At 43.5% G+C, this 14,044-nt stretch overlaps 1 protein-coding gene across 1 annotated transcript in view; it reads left to right on the top strand.

Annotated features, from left to right (window-relative positions):
* Positions 1 to 14,044, top strand: part of LOC126455883 (high-affinity choline transporter 1-like) — a 449,603-nt gene that overhangs the window by 396,676 nt on the left and 38,883 nt on the right. Inside the window, exon 8 of the mRNA XM_050091642.1 lies at positions 13,522 to 13,613. Within this exon, the coding sequence (XP_049947599.1) occupies positions 13,522 to 13,613 (92 nt within the window). The remainder of the gene's footprint in view (positions 1 to 13,521; positions 13,614 to 14,044) is intronic.

Raw genomic sequence — 14,044 nt, forward strand, 5'->3', positions numbered from 1 at the left:
CCATTTGAACTTTTTTAAATCTACTGTGAAACAACAAAGGCAACACTCAGGATCTCATGTCAGCCCTGCCGCTGTCGCACGACCTATAAGCAAGCAAGCATCCAGTATGTATATGGTAGTCATTAATCAGTACTTACAGACAGGAGAGTCAGAAATTGTTGGTTGACCAGAAGAATCTTAAGAACCAGTTAACATTAACGTAGAATTGTAAGTACCTTGGGGTCTGCAAAGTAGAGCTACTGCAATCACATCTGCAAATGAATGCTACATTGATACCTGGGCCATTACACACGACAGACCTTGAAGTTTTGTTTGACATCCGACATCCTGCATAAAGTGGAATTGTGAGACTGGGAATTACTGGCCACACACGCTCTAGTAACGTATCCAGATGTCGTTCACCATTCATCCTTGTGGGTAAAATTAACGGTCCAACAATGGGAGGCACTGCAGCTCCATACCACACAACCACCTTCATACGCCCCTGTACGTTTATAACAGAATGTGCTGGTTTTCACTTGCATAGCTAAGAGCAGTTACATTTGTTGTCTGGAGCCGAAAAAACGCAGCCTCGTCTTCATACAACTGCCTATGACGTATATGGTGTCAGTCGAAAACTGCCGGCCACTGGTGGTCGAGTGGTTCTAGACGCTTCAGTCTGGAACCGCGCGACCGCTACGGTCGCAGGTTCGAATCCTGCCTCGGGCATGGATGTGTGTGATGTACTTAGGTTAGTTAGGTTCAAGTAGGCCTAAGTGTAGGGAACCGATGACCTCAGATTTTAAGTACCATAAAGCTCAGAGCCATTTGAACCATTTTTGAGTCCAAAACGATGTCTGTGAACTTTATCCTACAGTAACACCCTCTCTACCACTGACATTGCCAAATGCAGTAATTGACATGCCGACCCCGTGGAGATACTAGATAAAGTCCGAGGAAAAAAAAAAGAGATTGGAGAAGTCTTTTCCTTCCACTCTTCACATGAGCCTATGTGTAGGCAGACTGTGTTATCTATACAAAATAAAGAACAGTGCAAAAGTCTTCATGAAATGACTTTTGTCGACTCCTGATAAGTATTTGTCATGGTAGGAATACTGTCGTCTGTTCTCGAGGGAAAGAAGTGCTACAGCATAACTAACGACAATACGGAGTGTTTTTCTTCTCCCAAGTAGCAAACAGCAGTGTGAGACGACGGTCATGATCGTGGCTGTAAATGATACTCTTCGTGAAAGTCTCTAATCTTGGCAAATATCTCTGGAGAAGAGATTAGTGTTCATGAAACTGCGGAGAAGTCACAAATATGGTATTTTACAGTATGAGATGTATTATTCCCCGATGTAGATATACAAACATGACACGAGCCCTGTATGCCAAAGCATCGTTTTCCCTCATCAGAAATCGCCACATAGTAGGACGGCAGAAGTACACATATAAGCGCTAAGAATACCAGTTCAGTAGATCTGAGAAGTCACAGTTCCACGTGCAGAGGTATCCGGAACTGTGTGCCTTTAAAATGAACGTAAACAGTCACGACCGCAAGAAACCTTTATTTTTGTGGTTACCGTTTTCGGTACCATGTTGGTAGGCGGAGGCGGCGAATGGAGCAGGCGTTACGAACTTCACGAACGTAATCGCTTCCGCCTGCCAACATGGTATGAGATCTGAAGATTGTCAATAACTGACCGAAACCAGTAACCACAAAAATAAAAGTTTCTTGTGGTTGAGACAGTTTATGTTCGTTTTAAAGTACTACGAAAAACAGCTGATCTCCACGAGAAACGTTTTCAAAAATTATTGTCTATCTGCCTAAACATACACCGCCTGCAAAGTGACAGCAATTTTCAGGATGATGCGGAGAATAACGTGTTCCTCCTTCTCTAAATTTCAGGAAATAACTGTCGTCACATTCTGAACCCAGCCAGATTCAAATGGCTCTGAGCACTATGGGGCTTAACTTCTGAGGTCATCAGTCCCCTAGAACTTAGAACTACTTAAACCTAACTAACCTAAGGACATCACACACATCCATGCCCGAGGCAGGATTCGAACCGCCTAGAACCGCTTGGCCACTTCAGGCGGCGAACCCAGCCAGGCTCGTCTGTAGAGAGACCCAGTCTCCTTTCACCTCCAGTCCAACGTACAATACGCATCGTCACAATACGCCAGCCACTACTCTTGATGAACTGTGGTATCGTGTTGTAACTGCATGGGCAGCTGTACGTGTACACGCCATCCAAGCTCTGTTTGACTCAATGCCCAGGCCTATCAAGGCCGTTATTACGGCCAGAGGTGGTTGTTGTGGGTACTGATTTCTCAGGATCTATGCACCCAAACTGCGTGAAAATGTAATCACATGTCAGTGCTAGTATAATATATTTGTCCAATGAATACCCGTTTATCATCTGCATTTCTCTTGGTGTAGCAATTTTAATGGCCAGTACTGTATTTAAATAAGGGATTTGGTGAAATGTAGGTCACATAACAGCTAGTTTAGGATGATTAACTAAGTAACGTCCAATAGGAAAAATAGGTGTGTGCGAAAAGTAATGAGACTAATTTTTTATCTACGAAATTTTTTAATTTTATTCAAAGTATAATATTGTCCCCTTGAAAGTAGTTAGTTCTTTTCCGCAGGTACACATCGGCCGAGCTGTTGTACCCAGTGGTGATAGCAGTGCGGAAAGTCCTCTAACTCGTAGAGCTTTAACACGTCGGTCACATTCTTTTGAATGCCCTCCAGAGACCCAAAATGACGTCCTTTTAATACATTTTTGAATTTAGGGAAAGGAAAAAGGCACAGGGACTCAGATCAGGTGAACTGAGAGGCTATGGAACGACAGATATGCCTTCTGAGGTCAAAACTTCCGTGACATGGGGCGTTGTTATGATGCAGCATCCACTCGTCTGCAATCCCCGGTCTCACCCTTTCACTCTTTTACTCAGGCTTCCATGGACATCTTCGTAAAACACTTCGTTCATAGTTTGTCACTGAGGAACAAGTTCTTTATGCGCGATACCCCTACAGCCGAAAAAGCAAATCAGCATTGTTTACAACTTTGATTTGCTCATTCGACCTTTGTTCGCTCGAGAAGATGTCTCAGTGTGCCACTCCTCACTTTGCCACATCGTAGTCAGAAATCCACGATTCATCACCTATGACCACACGACTGAGCCGTTCGTTGTCATTGGCAATCCTCTCAAGAAGATTAACGCGTACGTCTCTTCGATTGTCCTTCTGCCCAGTTGTGAAATTTTTTGGCACCATATTGGCACAGATCTTTCGCATCCACTTGTCTGCAATCCCCGGTTTCACCCTTTCACTCTTTTACCCAGCCAGCACTCTTTTACTCAGCGTTACCATTTGATGTGCGATAAAAGTGTTTAACAGGTCAGCTATCATCTTTGTTATTAAATGTCTTTCCCACAACAGCTCACACGTTCGACGTTTTCGTCAGTTTCTGATGTTGAAGGTCTCCTTGAGCGAGGTTCATCTTCAACGTGTGCTCAGGTTTCCAAAAATGATTTGTGCCAGCGAAAAACGTGTGCTTTTGCTAAGGAATGTTCTCCATAGGCCTGTTCCGACTTCTCAAGGGTCACACTCGCGGATTCCCCAAGTTCAGCGCAAAACCTGATGCCGTAATGTTGTTCTAAATTCCGCTGCGCCATTTTCGTGACACACACAGCAAAAACATAACATCACTGATGGCGCTCTTAAAAATCACGTGATGGCTGTACGCGGCTGAAACTCGTACTGAGCATCTGGAATGGATGGAAACATAGGTGTACACGAGTAGAACAACACAGCATTGCCAGATCGCTCGCAGTGTTGTCAGTCTCATTAGTGTTCTCAGACGCTTCATACAGTATCCGACCAAAATATTGATGTGGGATGTGTCCACCCTCCGTCTTTATGACGGCTGGAACTCTGCTGAAGACACTGTCAGTTAAATTTGTCAAGGTCTGTGGGAGAATGGCGGCCCACTCGTCCTCAAGAGCTGACAACAGAGGTGGTACACTATGTGATGGAAAGTATCCGGACACATGGCTGAAAATGGCTGACAAGTTCGTTGCGCTCTGCATCGGTAATGCTGGAATTCAGCATGGTGTTGGACCACCCTTAGCCTTGATGACAGCTTCCACTCTCGCAGGCATACGTTCAATGAGGTGTTGGAAGATTTCTTGGGGAATGGCAGCCCATTCTTCACGGAGTGCTGCACTGAGGAGAGGTATCGATGTCGGTCGGTGAGGCCTGGCACGAAGTCGGCGTTCCAAAACATCCCAAAGGTTTTCTATAGGATTCCGTTCAGGACTCTGTGCAGGCCAGTCCATTACAGGGATGTTATTGTCGTGTAACCAATCCGCCACAGACAGTGCACTATGAACAGGTGCTCGATCGTGTAGAAAGATGCAATCGCCATTCCCGAATTGCTCTTCAACAGTGGGAAGCAAGAAGGTGCTTAAAACATCAATGTTGGCCTGTACTGTGATAGTGCCAAGCAAAACAGCAAGGGGTGCAAGCCCCCTCTATGTAAAACGCGGTCACATCATAACACCACCGCCTCCGAATTTTAATGTAGGCACTACACACGCTGGCAGATGACGTTCATCGGGCATTCGCCATAACCACACCCGGCAATCGGATCGCCACATTGTATACCGTGATTCGTCACACCACACAACGTTTTTGCACTATTCAGTCGTTCAATGTTTACGCTGCTTACACCAGGCGAGGCATCGTTTGGCATTTACCGGCGTCATATAAGACCCATGAAGAGCCTCTCGACCATGAAATCCAAGTTTTCTCACCTCCCGCCTAACTGTCATAGTGCTTGCAGTGGATCATGATGCAGTTTGGAATTCCTGTGGGATGGTGTGGATAGATGTCTGCGTATTACACATTACGACTCTCTTCAATTGTCGGCGGTCTCTGTCAGCCAAAAGTCGAGGTCGACCTGTACGGTTTTGTACTGTACGTGTCCCTTCACATTTCCACTTCACTATCACATCGGAAACAGTGGACCTAGGGATGTTTAGGAGAGCGGAAATGTCGCGTACAGACGTATGACACAAGTGACACCCAATCACCTGACAACGTTCGAAGTCCGTGAGTTCCTCGGAGCCCCCCATTCTGCTCTCTCACGATGTCTAATGACTACTGACGTAGCTGATTTGGAGTACCTGGAAGTAGGTGACAGCACAATGCACCTAATATGAAAAACATATGATTCTTGGGGTGTCCGGATACTTTTGACCACATAGTGTATCTGGAGGGAAGTCGACTTTCTAACGCGTATATCGGGTGTTGCCGTGGGTTCAGCTCGGAACGTTGAGCAGGTCAATCGAGTTCAGCAGTTTTAGTGTCCACAAACCATTGCCTCACAGGCGAATCTTTACGATGGGGTGCACTGTCATGTTGATACAGTCATCGTCTACTGTACACAACGCTGTAGAATGTGTTCATACACTCCCGTGTTTAGTGTTTTCCCAGACGCAATAAGGTAACCAAATTTTGACAGCGGAAAACATACCCATTCTGTAAAACTACCTTCTCTGCACATCTTGTTTGGCACTACATTATGATAGCAGCTAACGTTCTCCAGGAATTCGGCAAACCCAAACCCTTCCATTGAGTTGCCACTCTAAATCACTCGTTTCCAGTCATCCACTGTCGTTTTTGACACAAACTCAATGGTGGCTTAGTATTGACTACAGAGCTCCTCCAGCACTGTACCGCATTGTTTTTAACTCACTACTCACAGCTAGTAGCTGGACTGTTTGTAGCATTTAGGAATTCACGAGTGATTCCTTTCACTGATTTCACGCGAAATGTTAGAACGACCCTCCGCAGTGCCCGGCGGTCCACCAGTACATGAGGTCCGCATGATATAGGTTTAGCTGTGGTTGCCCTTTACGTTTCACTTCTCAGTCACATGGCCAACAGCCGACTTGGGCAGCTTTAGAGGAGATGAGTTGTCCCTGATGGATGTGTTACTCGGTTGAATCAAATGACTAATCCACTAAGAAATCACTGAGCTCTTCTCACTGGCCTGCTGTACTGCTTCTCTACTAACATGATAATACTACCCACCCTCTTTCACAACAACGAGTCCTTGACTTGTGACATATAGTGGCCAGTTCCGCCTTACTTTTATTAGCGTTCTAATCATTTACGGTATCATATTTCTCTGCTACGAGTTTTGATGGCTCTAAGGAACTTCGAGGTTTAGCAATAGCAGTGAAATAACGCGACGTGTGGCGAGACCTGAACTTGCACTACACTGTCGATGGTGAATGGCACCGACCGATCGTGACCGTTTCTGCAGCTCAGCGCATGCGGAAGCATGGGTAAATTAATTAGACAGGTGCGTCCTTATTGGTGACCCTGATCAGAGGAGAGCAAGTTTCTGTGTAAACGACCTCAGCTTTGTCCAGTTGACTTGTACCTTATGGAACGTGCTATTTGCGTCAAATAATAAGACAGGAAACAGCAGGGCCATAATTATCAAACGCACACAGCTTGTGTTGAACAATGTTTATTAGTTTGCACAATATAATACAACAAAACAGATAAATTTAACAACCTCACAGAAGCACATTAAAGTTTTTTCTTAAGCCCCTGTTAACAAATGCATAAAACATTAACAAAATTTCAGTTGGCGTGAATAGTTGATAAAATCAAAACTTGCCAAAGTCTGAACCCGTAAGACTATGCTGTACAATGACTTCTCTTTTGCAATGTAAATTCATACCAAGGTATAACATTAAGGCATAACATAAGGCACACAAGTAATAATAAAGGCAACTTTAAGGCTTAAACGCTCGGCTGTGAAAACACTGAACACACTGACTTCTCACTAAGGAATAATCCAGATGATGCCAGTAGAGGGAGGCCCTGATTAAAATGACAAACAATTAATAATAAACAGCGCCTCAGTACTTAACATTCCCTTAGGATATACGCACACGAAGCCCTCCTTTATAAAAATTAACTTTACGACCAGCACACAATGTACAAATATAATAAACAAACGGCTGATAAAGGAATACAGAATTAATAAGGCGGAATCTTTAGCAATTTGATCGGGCACTAATTACAGAGTGAAATCCAGTTTTACAGGTTTCAATTCATATTTCGAGCGAAAGGGGCATTCACCAAAGCCGTGGAGGAACGAGCTACAAAGCTTAATGGCCTGATAGAGTCAGGAACAAAGAGAACAGCAATGCTCAACTTAAGGACGAGAACGAGACAGAAGAACAGCATCATGGAGCCCGGTCTAACGAATCACAGTTCCACTGGCAACGGCCAAGTCGTCAAGCCCCTGTGCCACGCCCCACCGTACCGGAGGAAATACACTGCGCTCCGCACAACTGAAACATAAATCAACTACAACAGCACACTTGCAATTACACATTCATATTGCATAAAAGAATAAAACGTAACATTAAAACAGTAAAGCTCGCAATTTTTTTTTTTTTTTTTTGATTAAACACTTAAGAATTCGTTTAAACACACAAGCGTAGATAAGACTGTTCCTTGAAACGTGATAGTAACAGCTGAATATTATTTTAAACTGGCAAGAGCCCATCAGAACTACACTTTCATGGAATCTGATGTAGTTTTACGAGACAGCATAGTATTTTGTTACTCGTAAACTAAGGTGCAAATTACCAAGGTTACAACAACTTTAGATATACAATCACTCAATAATGAGCAGCTCACAAACTTCCTTACACATAGCTGCATATCCTTCGTCAAGTAGTAGGAAACTAAGATGGAAAGCCCAAGCCGTTGTTTTGCCCAAGGTGCAACCCCTAAGACGTGTTATCATGCCATGTTTGACTTAACTTCCCATGGCACACTCGGGACCAAACTCACACTGCAGACAACATTGATTAACCATTAATAGATATTTGCTAAGCACACAACTGCACCTGTTTAAATCAAACACACACCACATGCCCAGGCGACCAGTTAATGCCAGGCGACGCTCTGGCAAGCTCTTCTTCTCAACATGCACTGCGTGGCGAGAAAAGCCAAACACCATGTCTCGTGCCGGGACCCAAACCTTTCCGCCGTCTCCGGTCGCAGCACTCCAGTAATACCACGTGCAGTGAGCATGCGCGCCAAGTAAGGGCGAACCTCCCGACCGTGTTGTAACCGCAACCGACAGACCACACATTGAGAGCTGCTGCCTTGGCGCTGCAGACTTAAATAGACGAACCCGCTATGAACAGCTGACTCGCTGCTGGCCAAAGCGAAGTCGATGGCAAAGATGACACTACAAGGAAGAGGTACTGGCGCCAGCCGCGCGACGTGTTACCTTAAATGAAAGAAATGCGGTTCGTGATACGTAAACCTATACAGTCGAACGTGATATGCGGAAGTGCAAGGTGTCCTCACGTACGGACATCCATTAGCAGTCTCTCAACAGAGCCATTACCAGGGAATGGGCCTTGAAAACGAACTCACATCCTGCCCCGCCACAAAGACAGATCTATGAATTCCTTATCAGCTTGAATAAAGGTGGAACATGTAATGGATACTGATTAGTACCATGGGTACCCAGAACCTTTTGTAGGTAAGTCACAAAACTATATCGTCATTCAACGCCAACCTAATGTGGGACCTCCCTTCGCCTTCGGCCCTCCACAACCCTCCCCTCCCTGCCTCCTCCATCTCCCATCCCAATTGTTACAACCTGCCCCCAGTTTCAGATCCAGGGTACGCTCTTGTATCTCGCATAATTTCTTTCCTAATCGTGGCTAGCAGTTTCGTCTCTTCATAAGAGTAGAGGAAAAAAGTGAAAGATAATAAAGAATGCTCGCGAAGTTACGAAATACTGTAATAACTTATATCGTAATTATCACGAATTGCAAGCGGTCCAATGGGCTATATTTGCTTCTTGGCCAGTTTGTTCCTAAACTGGATTAAATTTCAAGGTCGCACTTACGCCTTTAGTGATTAAAAGATGTACACTACTGGCCATTAGAATTGCTACACCAAGAAGAAATGCAGATGATAAACGGGAATTCATTGGACAAATATATTATACTAGAACTGACATGTGATTGCATTTTCATGCAATTTGGGTGCATAGATCCTGAGAAGTCAGTACCCAGAACAACCACCTCTGGCCGTAATAACGGCGTTGATACGTCTGGGCATTGAGTCAGAGCTTGGATGATGTGTACAGGTACAGCTGCCTGTGCAGCTTCAACACGATACCACAGTTCATCAAGAGTCGTGACTGGCGCATTGTGACGAGCCAGTTGCTCGGCCACCATTGACCAGACGTTTTCAATTGGTGAGAGATCTGGAGAATGTGCTGGCCAGGGAAGCAGTCGAACATTTTCTGTATCCAGAAAGGCCCGTACAGGACCTGCAACATGCGGTCGTGCATTATCCTGCTGAAATGTAGGGTTTTGCAGGGATCGAATGAAGGGTAGAGCTACGGGTCGTAACACATCTGAAATATAACGTCCACTGTTCAAAGTGCCGTCAATGCGAACAAGAGGTGACCGAGATGTGTAACCAATGGCACCCCATACCATCACGCCGGGTGATACGCCAGTATGGCGATGACAAATACACGCTTCCAATGTGTACGTCTCCAGTTACTTGTTACGTGCCATCAAATCTCTGCCTTCCGCTACTAATTTTACCCTCCGCAACTCCCTTCAGTACCATGCCAGTAATTTCCTGATGTCTTAATACACGCGCTATCGTCCTGCCCGTTCTTTTTTTCAGTGTTTTTCCACGTGTTCGTTTCCTAATTTTCAACATATTCTACGGTACCACAGGACAAACATTTTTCGCTTCCATACAACTCATTATTCCAAACATACATTCTGTGAAATATCTCCCTCAAGTTAAAGCCAATCTTTGATACTAGGAATTCTCTCGGCTGGGAATGTCATCTCCACCTCTACCAGTCTACTTTTTATGTCCTCCTTGCTTCACCCGTCAATCGTAATTTTTCTTCCGAATTCCTTCTCTTCGTTTACTTCTTGTTTCCCAATTTTGACGTTAATTTTAACACTAGCCTCTTATCTACTACTCCTCATTATTATCGCCTTTATTCGGTTTGCTCCCAACTCAGTTTCTGTGCTAATTAAACAGTTGATTCCATGTAATGAGTCGTGTTAGTCAGTGAATATTGACACTGACATAATTTCTCCCTGAACTAAAATCCCGAATCTCGTTTATTTCCGTCATTGCTTCTCCGACGCATAAAGTGAACCGTAGGAGTGAAATATTACAACCTTGTCTTATGTCCTTTCTAATCCGAGCATTATGAGGTAGGTCTTCCACTCTTATTGTCCCCTCTGCTCTTGTTACATAATATCCGTCCTTCTCATGTATTTTTCCTCATAATTTCGAACTCGAACCATTTTACGCCGTCGCGTGCGTTTTCTATGCAAGAAAATCCCATGGAAATGCTTTGATTTTTATGTAACTTAACTGCTTGTTGATTACAATGAAGTAATTAGACAGGCTATACGGTCTTGTAATAATGTATCTAATTATCTTAAGACGGATTCATCTAACTCCTTCCAGGCCTACTGGTAAAACAATTTTTTTTTTGGTATTACTGTTTTTAACATATCTGTTTAATGAAAGCCTATGTTAGTCATATGTAATAAGCATTCCATATAATATGCTTTGTTTTGTAATTATACACAGTTTCGTATAATAATTTGTAAATTTAACAAAAATAAGGTTTACTGTAACGGACGAACATCATTCCGTCCGTTCCATTCATACGGTTTCAACGTTAGTGATAATTTTAAATTTTGTTCTCTAGTTCTGTGTATTAACAGATCAAAGAAAATAAGTTAATAAGATGTGACTGGTATTCTGCTTCAAATAATGGTTCAAACGGCTCTGAGCACTATGGGACTTAACTTCTGTGGTCATCAGTCTTATAGAACTTAGAACTACTTAAACCTAACTAACCTAAGGAAATCACACACATCCATGCCCGAGGCAGGATTCGAACCTGCGACCGTAGCGGTCGCGCGGCTCCAGACTGTAGCGCCTGGAACCGCTCGGCCACTCGGCCAGCTCTGCTTCAAATTTCGAGCAATACACTGAGGTGAAAAACGTCATGGGATACCTCTTAATATCGACTCGGACTTCCTTTTGTCCGACGTAGAGCAGCAGTAGCTCGACGTGGCATCGACTCAGTGTTGGTGGTGCAGGATTTTGTGCGTCAATTAACCTCTCGTTTATGTCTAAAAATATCTGACGAGTGCCCAAATCATTCGCTCCAAACGTACAGAACCTTCGTCCAACCAATAGTGAATAACTGTAGCCGCGTGACATTGCGCTTTGTCACCCATTAAAATTCCATCTTTTTTGGGAAAATAAATTCCATGAATGGCTGAAAATGATCTTCAGGTAGCCGAGTGTAACCATTTCCGGTCAATGATAGGTTCAGTTGGATCTGAGGACCCAGTCCATTGAATGTAAACATAGTCTACACTGTCATTGGGCCACCATCAGCTTGCGAGGTGCCTTGTTGACAATTTGGGTGTATGACCTTCTGGGGCCTGCTCCCCACTCAACCCTACCATCGACTCTTACCAGCTGAAATCGGGACTCATCTGAGCAGGTCGTGGTTTTCCAGTCGGCTAGAGTCCAATCGATATGGTCACAAGCAGAAGCGCTGCAGTCGATGTTGGGCTGTTAGCAAAGATACTCGTGTCGGCCGCCTTCTGCCATGACCCATTAATGCCAAATTTCGCTACACTTACGTAACGGTAAGTTCGTTGTACATCCCACATTGATTTACGCGCCTATTCACGCGGTGCTGCTTGTCCGTTAGCACTGACAACTCTACGCAAGCGTTGCTGCCCTCGGTCGTTAAGTGAAGTGTATCGGCCAGTGCGATGTCCGTGATGAGAGGTAATGCCTGAAATCTGGTATTCTCGGCACACTCTTGACCTTGTGGATCTTGAAATACTGAATTTCCTAAAGATTTCCCAAGTGGAACGTCCGTATCTCCAACTACCACTCCTCATTCAGAGTCTGTTAATTCCCCTGTTCCGGCCATAATCTCGTCGGAAACATTTTCACAGGAGTCATCTGAGAACAAATGACAGCTCCGCCAGTGCACTGTCTCTTTATACCTTGTGTAAGAGATTCTACCGCCTTCTCTATACGTGGATATCAATATCCGTTGATTTTTGTCACCTCATTGTGTAATGTTATGTGTGCCTCACTGCTTTCTTTTTCTTTAGCTAATTTGTGACTGATTTTATTCTGAGAAGCTCAGTAATGTATGTAAATACTGTAAATGTAAATGTGATTCAAAAAGTACTTGAAGTGAAGTGAAGTGCAGCTGGACAGCAAGAAACTCTTTAGCGTGCAATCCCCGCAACGATAGTATTAGAGAAACTTTCAGTATGGACTCTGAAAAAAATTAATTTATTAATAAAAAGACTGTTTTTTGTATCTTGTGGAAAGAGGACGTGTTGCTAGGCCGTCGCTCAGAACGTATTGTTATATTTACCGAAAACTGATATTCTAGTGATAAAACCGAGTGAAGTATGTATAAGAATTGCCAAACATTTATTTGTACAAAATTTTTGGAAGTGAAGACTAGAAATGTCTTGTTTTTGGAAAAGGAGCGGAACTTCAGTGCCGTTGCCGTCTATCAATCGACGGAATTGTAAGTGTACAAAGCTCACTAAAATACAGGAAAAGAAATGCATTCTCTATAGTTTTCACTCAATAAGTAACAACCTCTCATAATTTCTTAATTACAATAATTGGTTTATCTTCTTGTACAATAGTATGGTGCTGAACTCCACTGACCAATTTTGATGTAGCAGGACGTGTAGTTTGAAGGACGTTTGTGTGTCAAGCAGTCTCCTTTTCTCACGAAAAGTAGATTGCTGTTTGATCTTACTTACTTACAACAGTGGTCCCTTAGGTATGAAAAGCTACGAAAACTTGGGCTCAAAGCTATCCGAAATACGGCCAAGTAACTAACAGAGTCGTATTTTAAACCTTAAAGAACAATAACTTCCTCCAAACTGCAATACGTCAACAACTGGTGCATTCAAGGAGGCAGCAACCAAAAATTCAGGTACTAGTTACGACTTAAAGTAAAAATCTCAATCAAAAGTCAATCTCTCTCTCTCTCTCTCTCTCTCTCTCTCTCTCTCTCTCTCTCTCTCTCTCTCTCTCTCTGCAAACACATATATAAATATTCATAATATTATTAAAAAAAGATCATATTACAATTGTACACTGCCTGTTGCTTAAGAAGATCATGAGAGACAGGTGTCCACCGTCGAATCAGCGTAATATAAGAACGCTGTTCAAAGTCAAGGTTAGGATATTTTTAGTATTGTGAAATACGTCCTAATTAGCGATGTTAGAGACCAGGATTGTGAAAGTATTTAACTAATAACTTACGTTCGAAATAAAAAGAAATGTTTAAGGAATGGAAATTTGCGGCTTGTTGTTTGATTGAAACATTCACTGAACGAAGGCTGTGTACTTGTTCACAGATTGGCAGGCAGTCGAAGACGTCGCCAGGAACATTACGTCGGCGGATAAGGAGCTGGTTCTGCCACTGGTACTGCGGTACCTCACACCCAGCGTGAGTACAGCGACGTTTCAGCCTTTACAGACACTTTCTCAGATACTTCTGGCTTAAAACCTTAGACATCAACACTAAAGTTAATCGTAATGCAGTAGCAATGAAAACTGCAGGTTTCTAGTATTTAATAGTGTATGAACTTAACTAACAGCTAATTGAAACTAGAAAGAAACAATTAAAATCGCTCAAAAGTGGAAAGGCCGCTGGACCTGATGGGATACCAGTTCTATTTTACACAGAGTACGCGAAGGAACTTGGCCCCCTTCTTGCAGCGGTGTACCGTAGGTCTCTAGAAGAGTGTAGCGTTCCAAAGGATTGGAAAAGGGCACAGGTCATCCCCGTTTTCAAGAAGGGACGTCGAACAGATGTTCAGAACTATAGACCTATATCTCTAACGTCGATCAGTTGTAGAATTTTGGAACACGTATTAT

This window comes from Schistocerca serialis, chromosome 2 (genome assembly GCF_023864345.2).
Source record: "Schistocerca serialis cubense isolate TAMUIC-IGC-003099 chromosome 2, iqSchSeri2.2, whole genome shotgun sequence".
Classification (NCBI taxonomy): Eukaryota; Metazoa; Arthropoda; class Insecta; order Orthoptera; family Acrididae; genus Schistocerca; species Schistocerca serialis.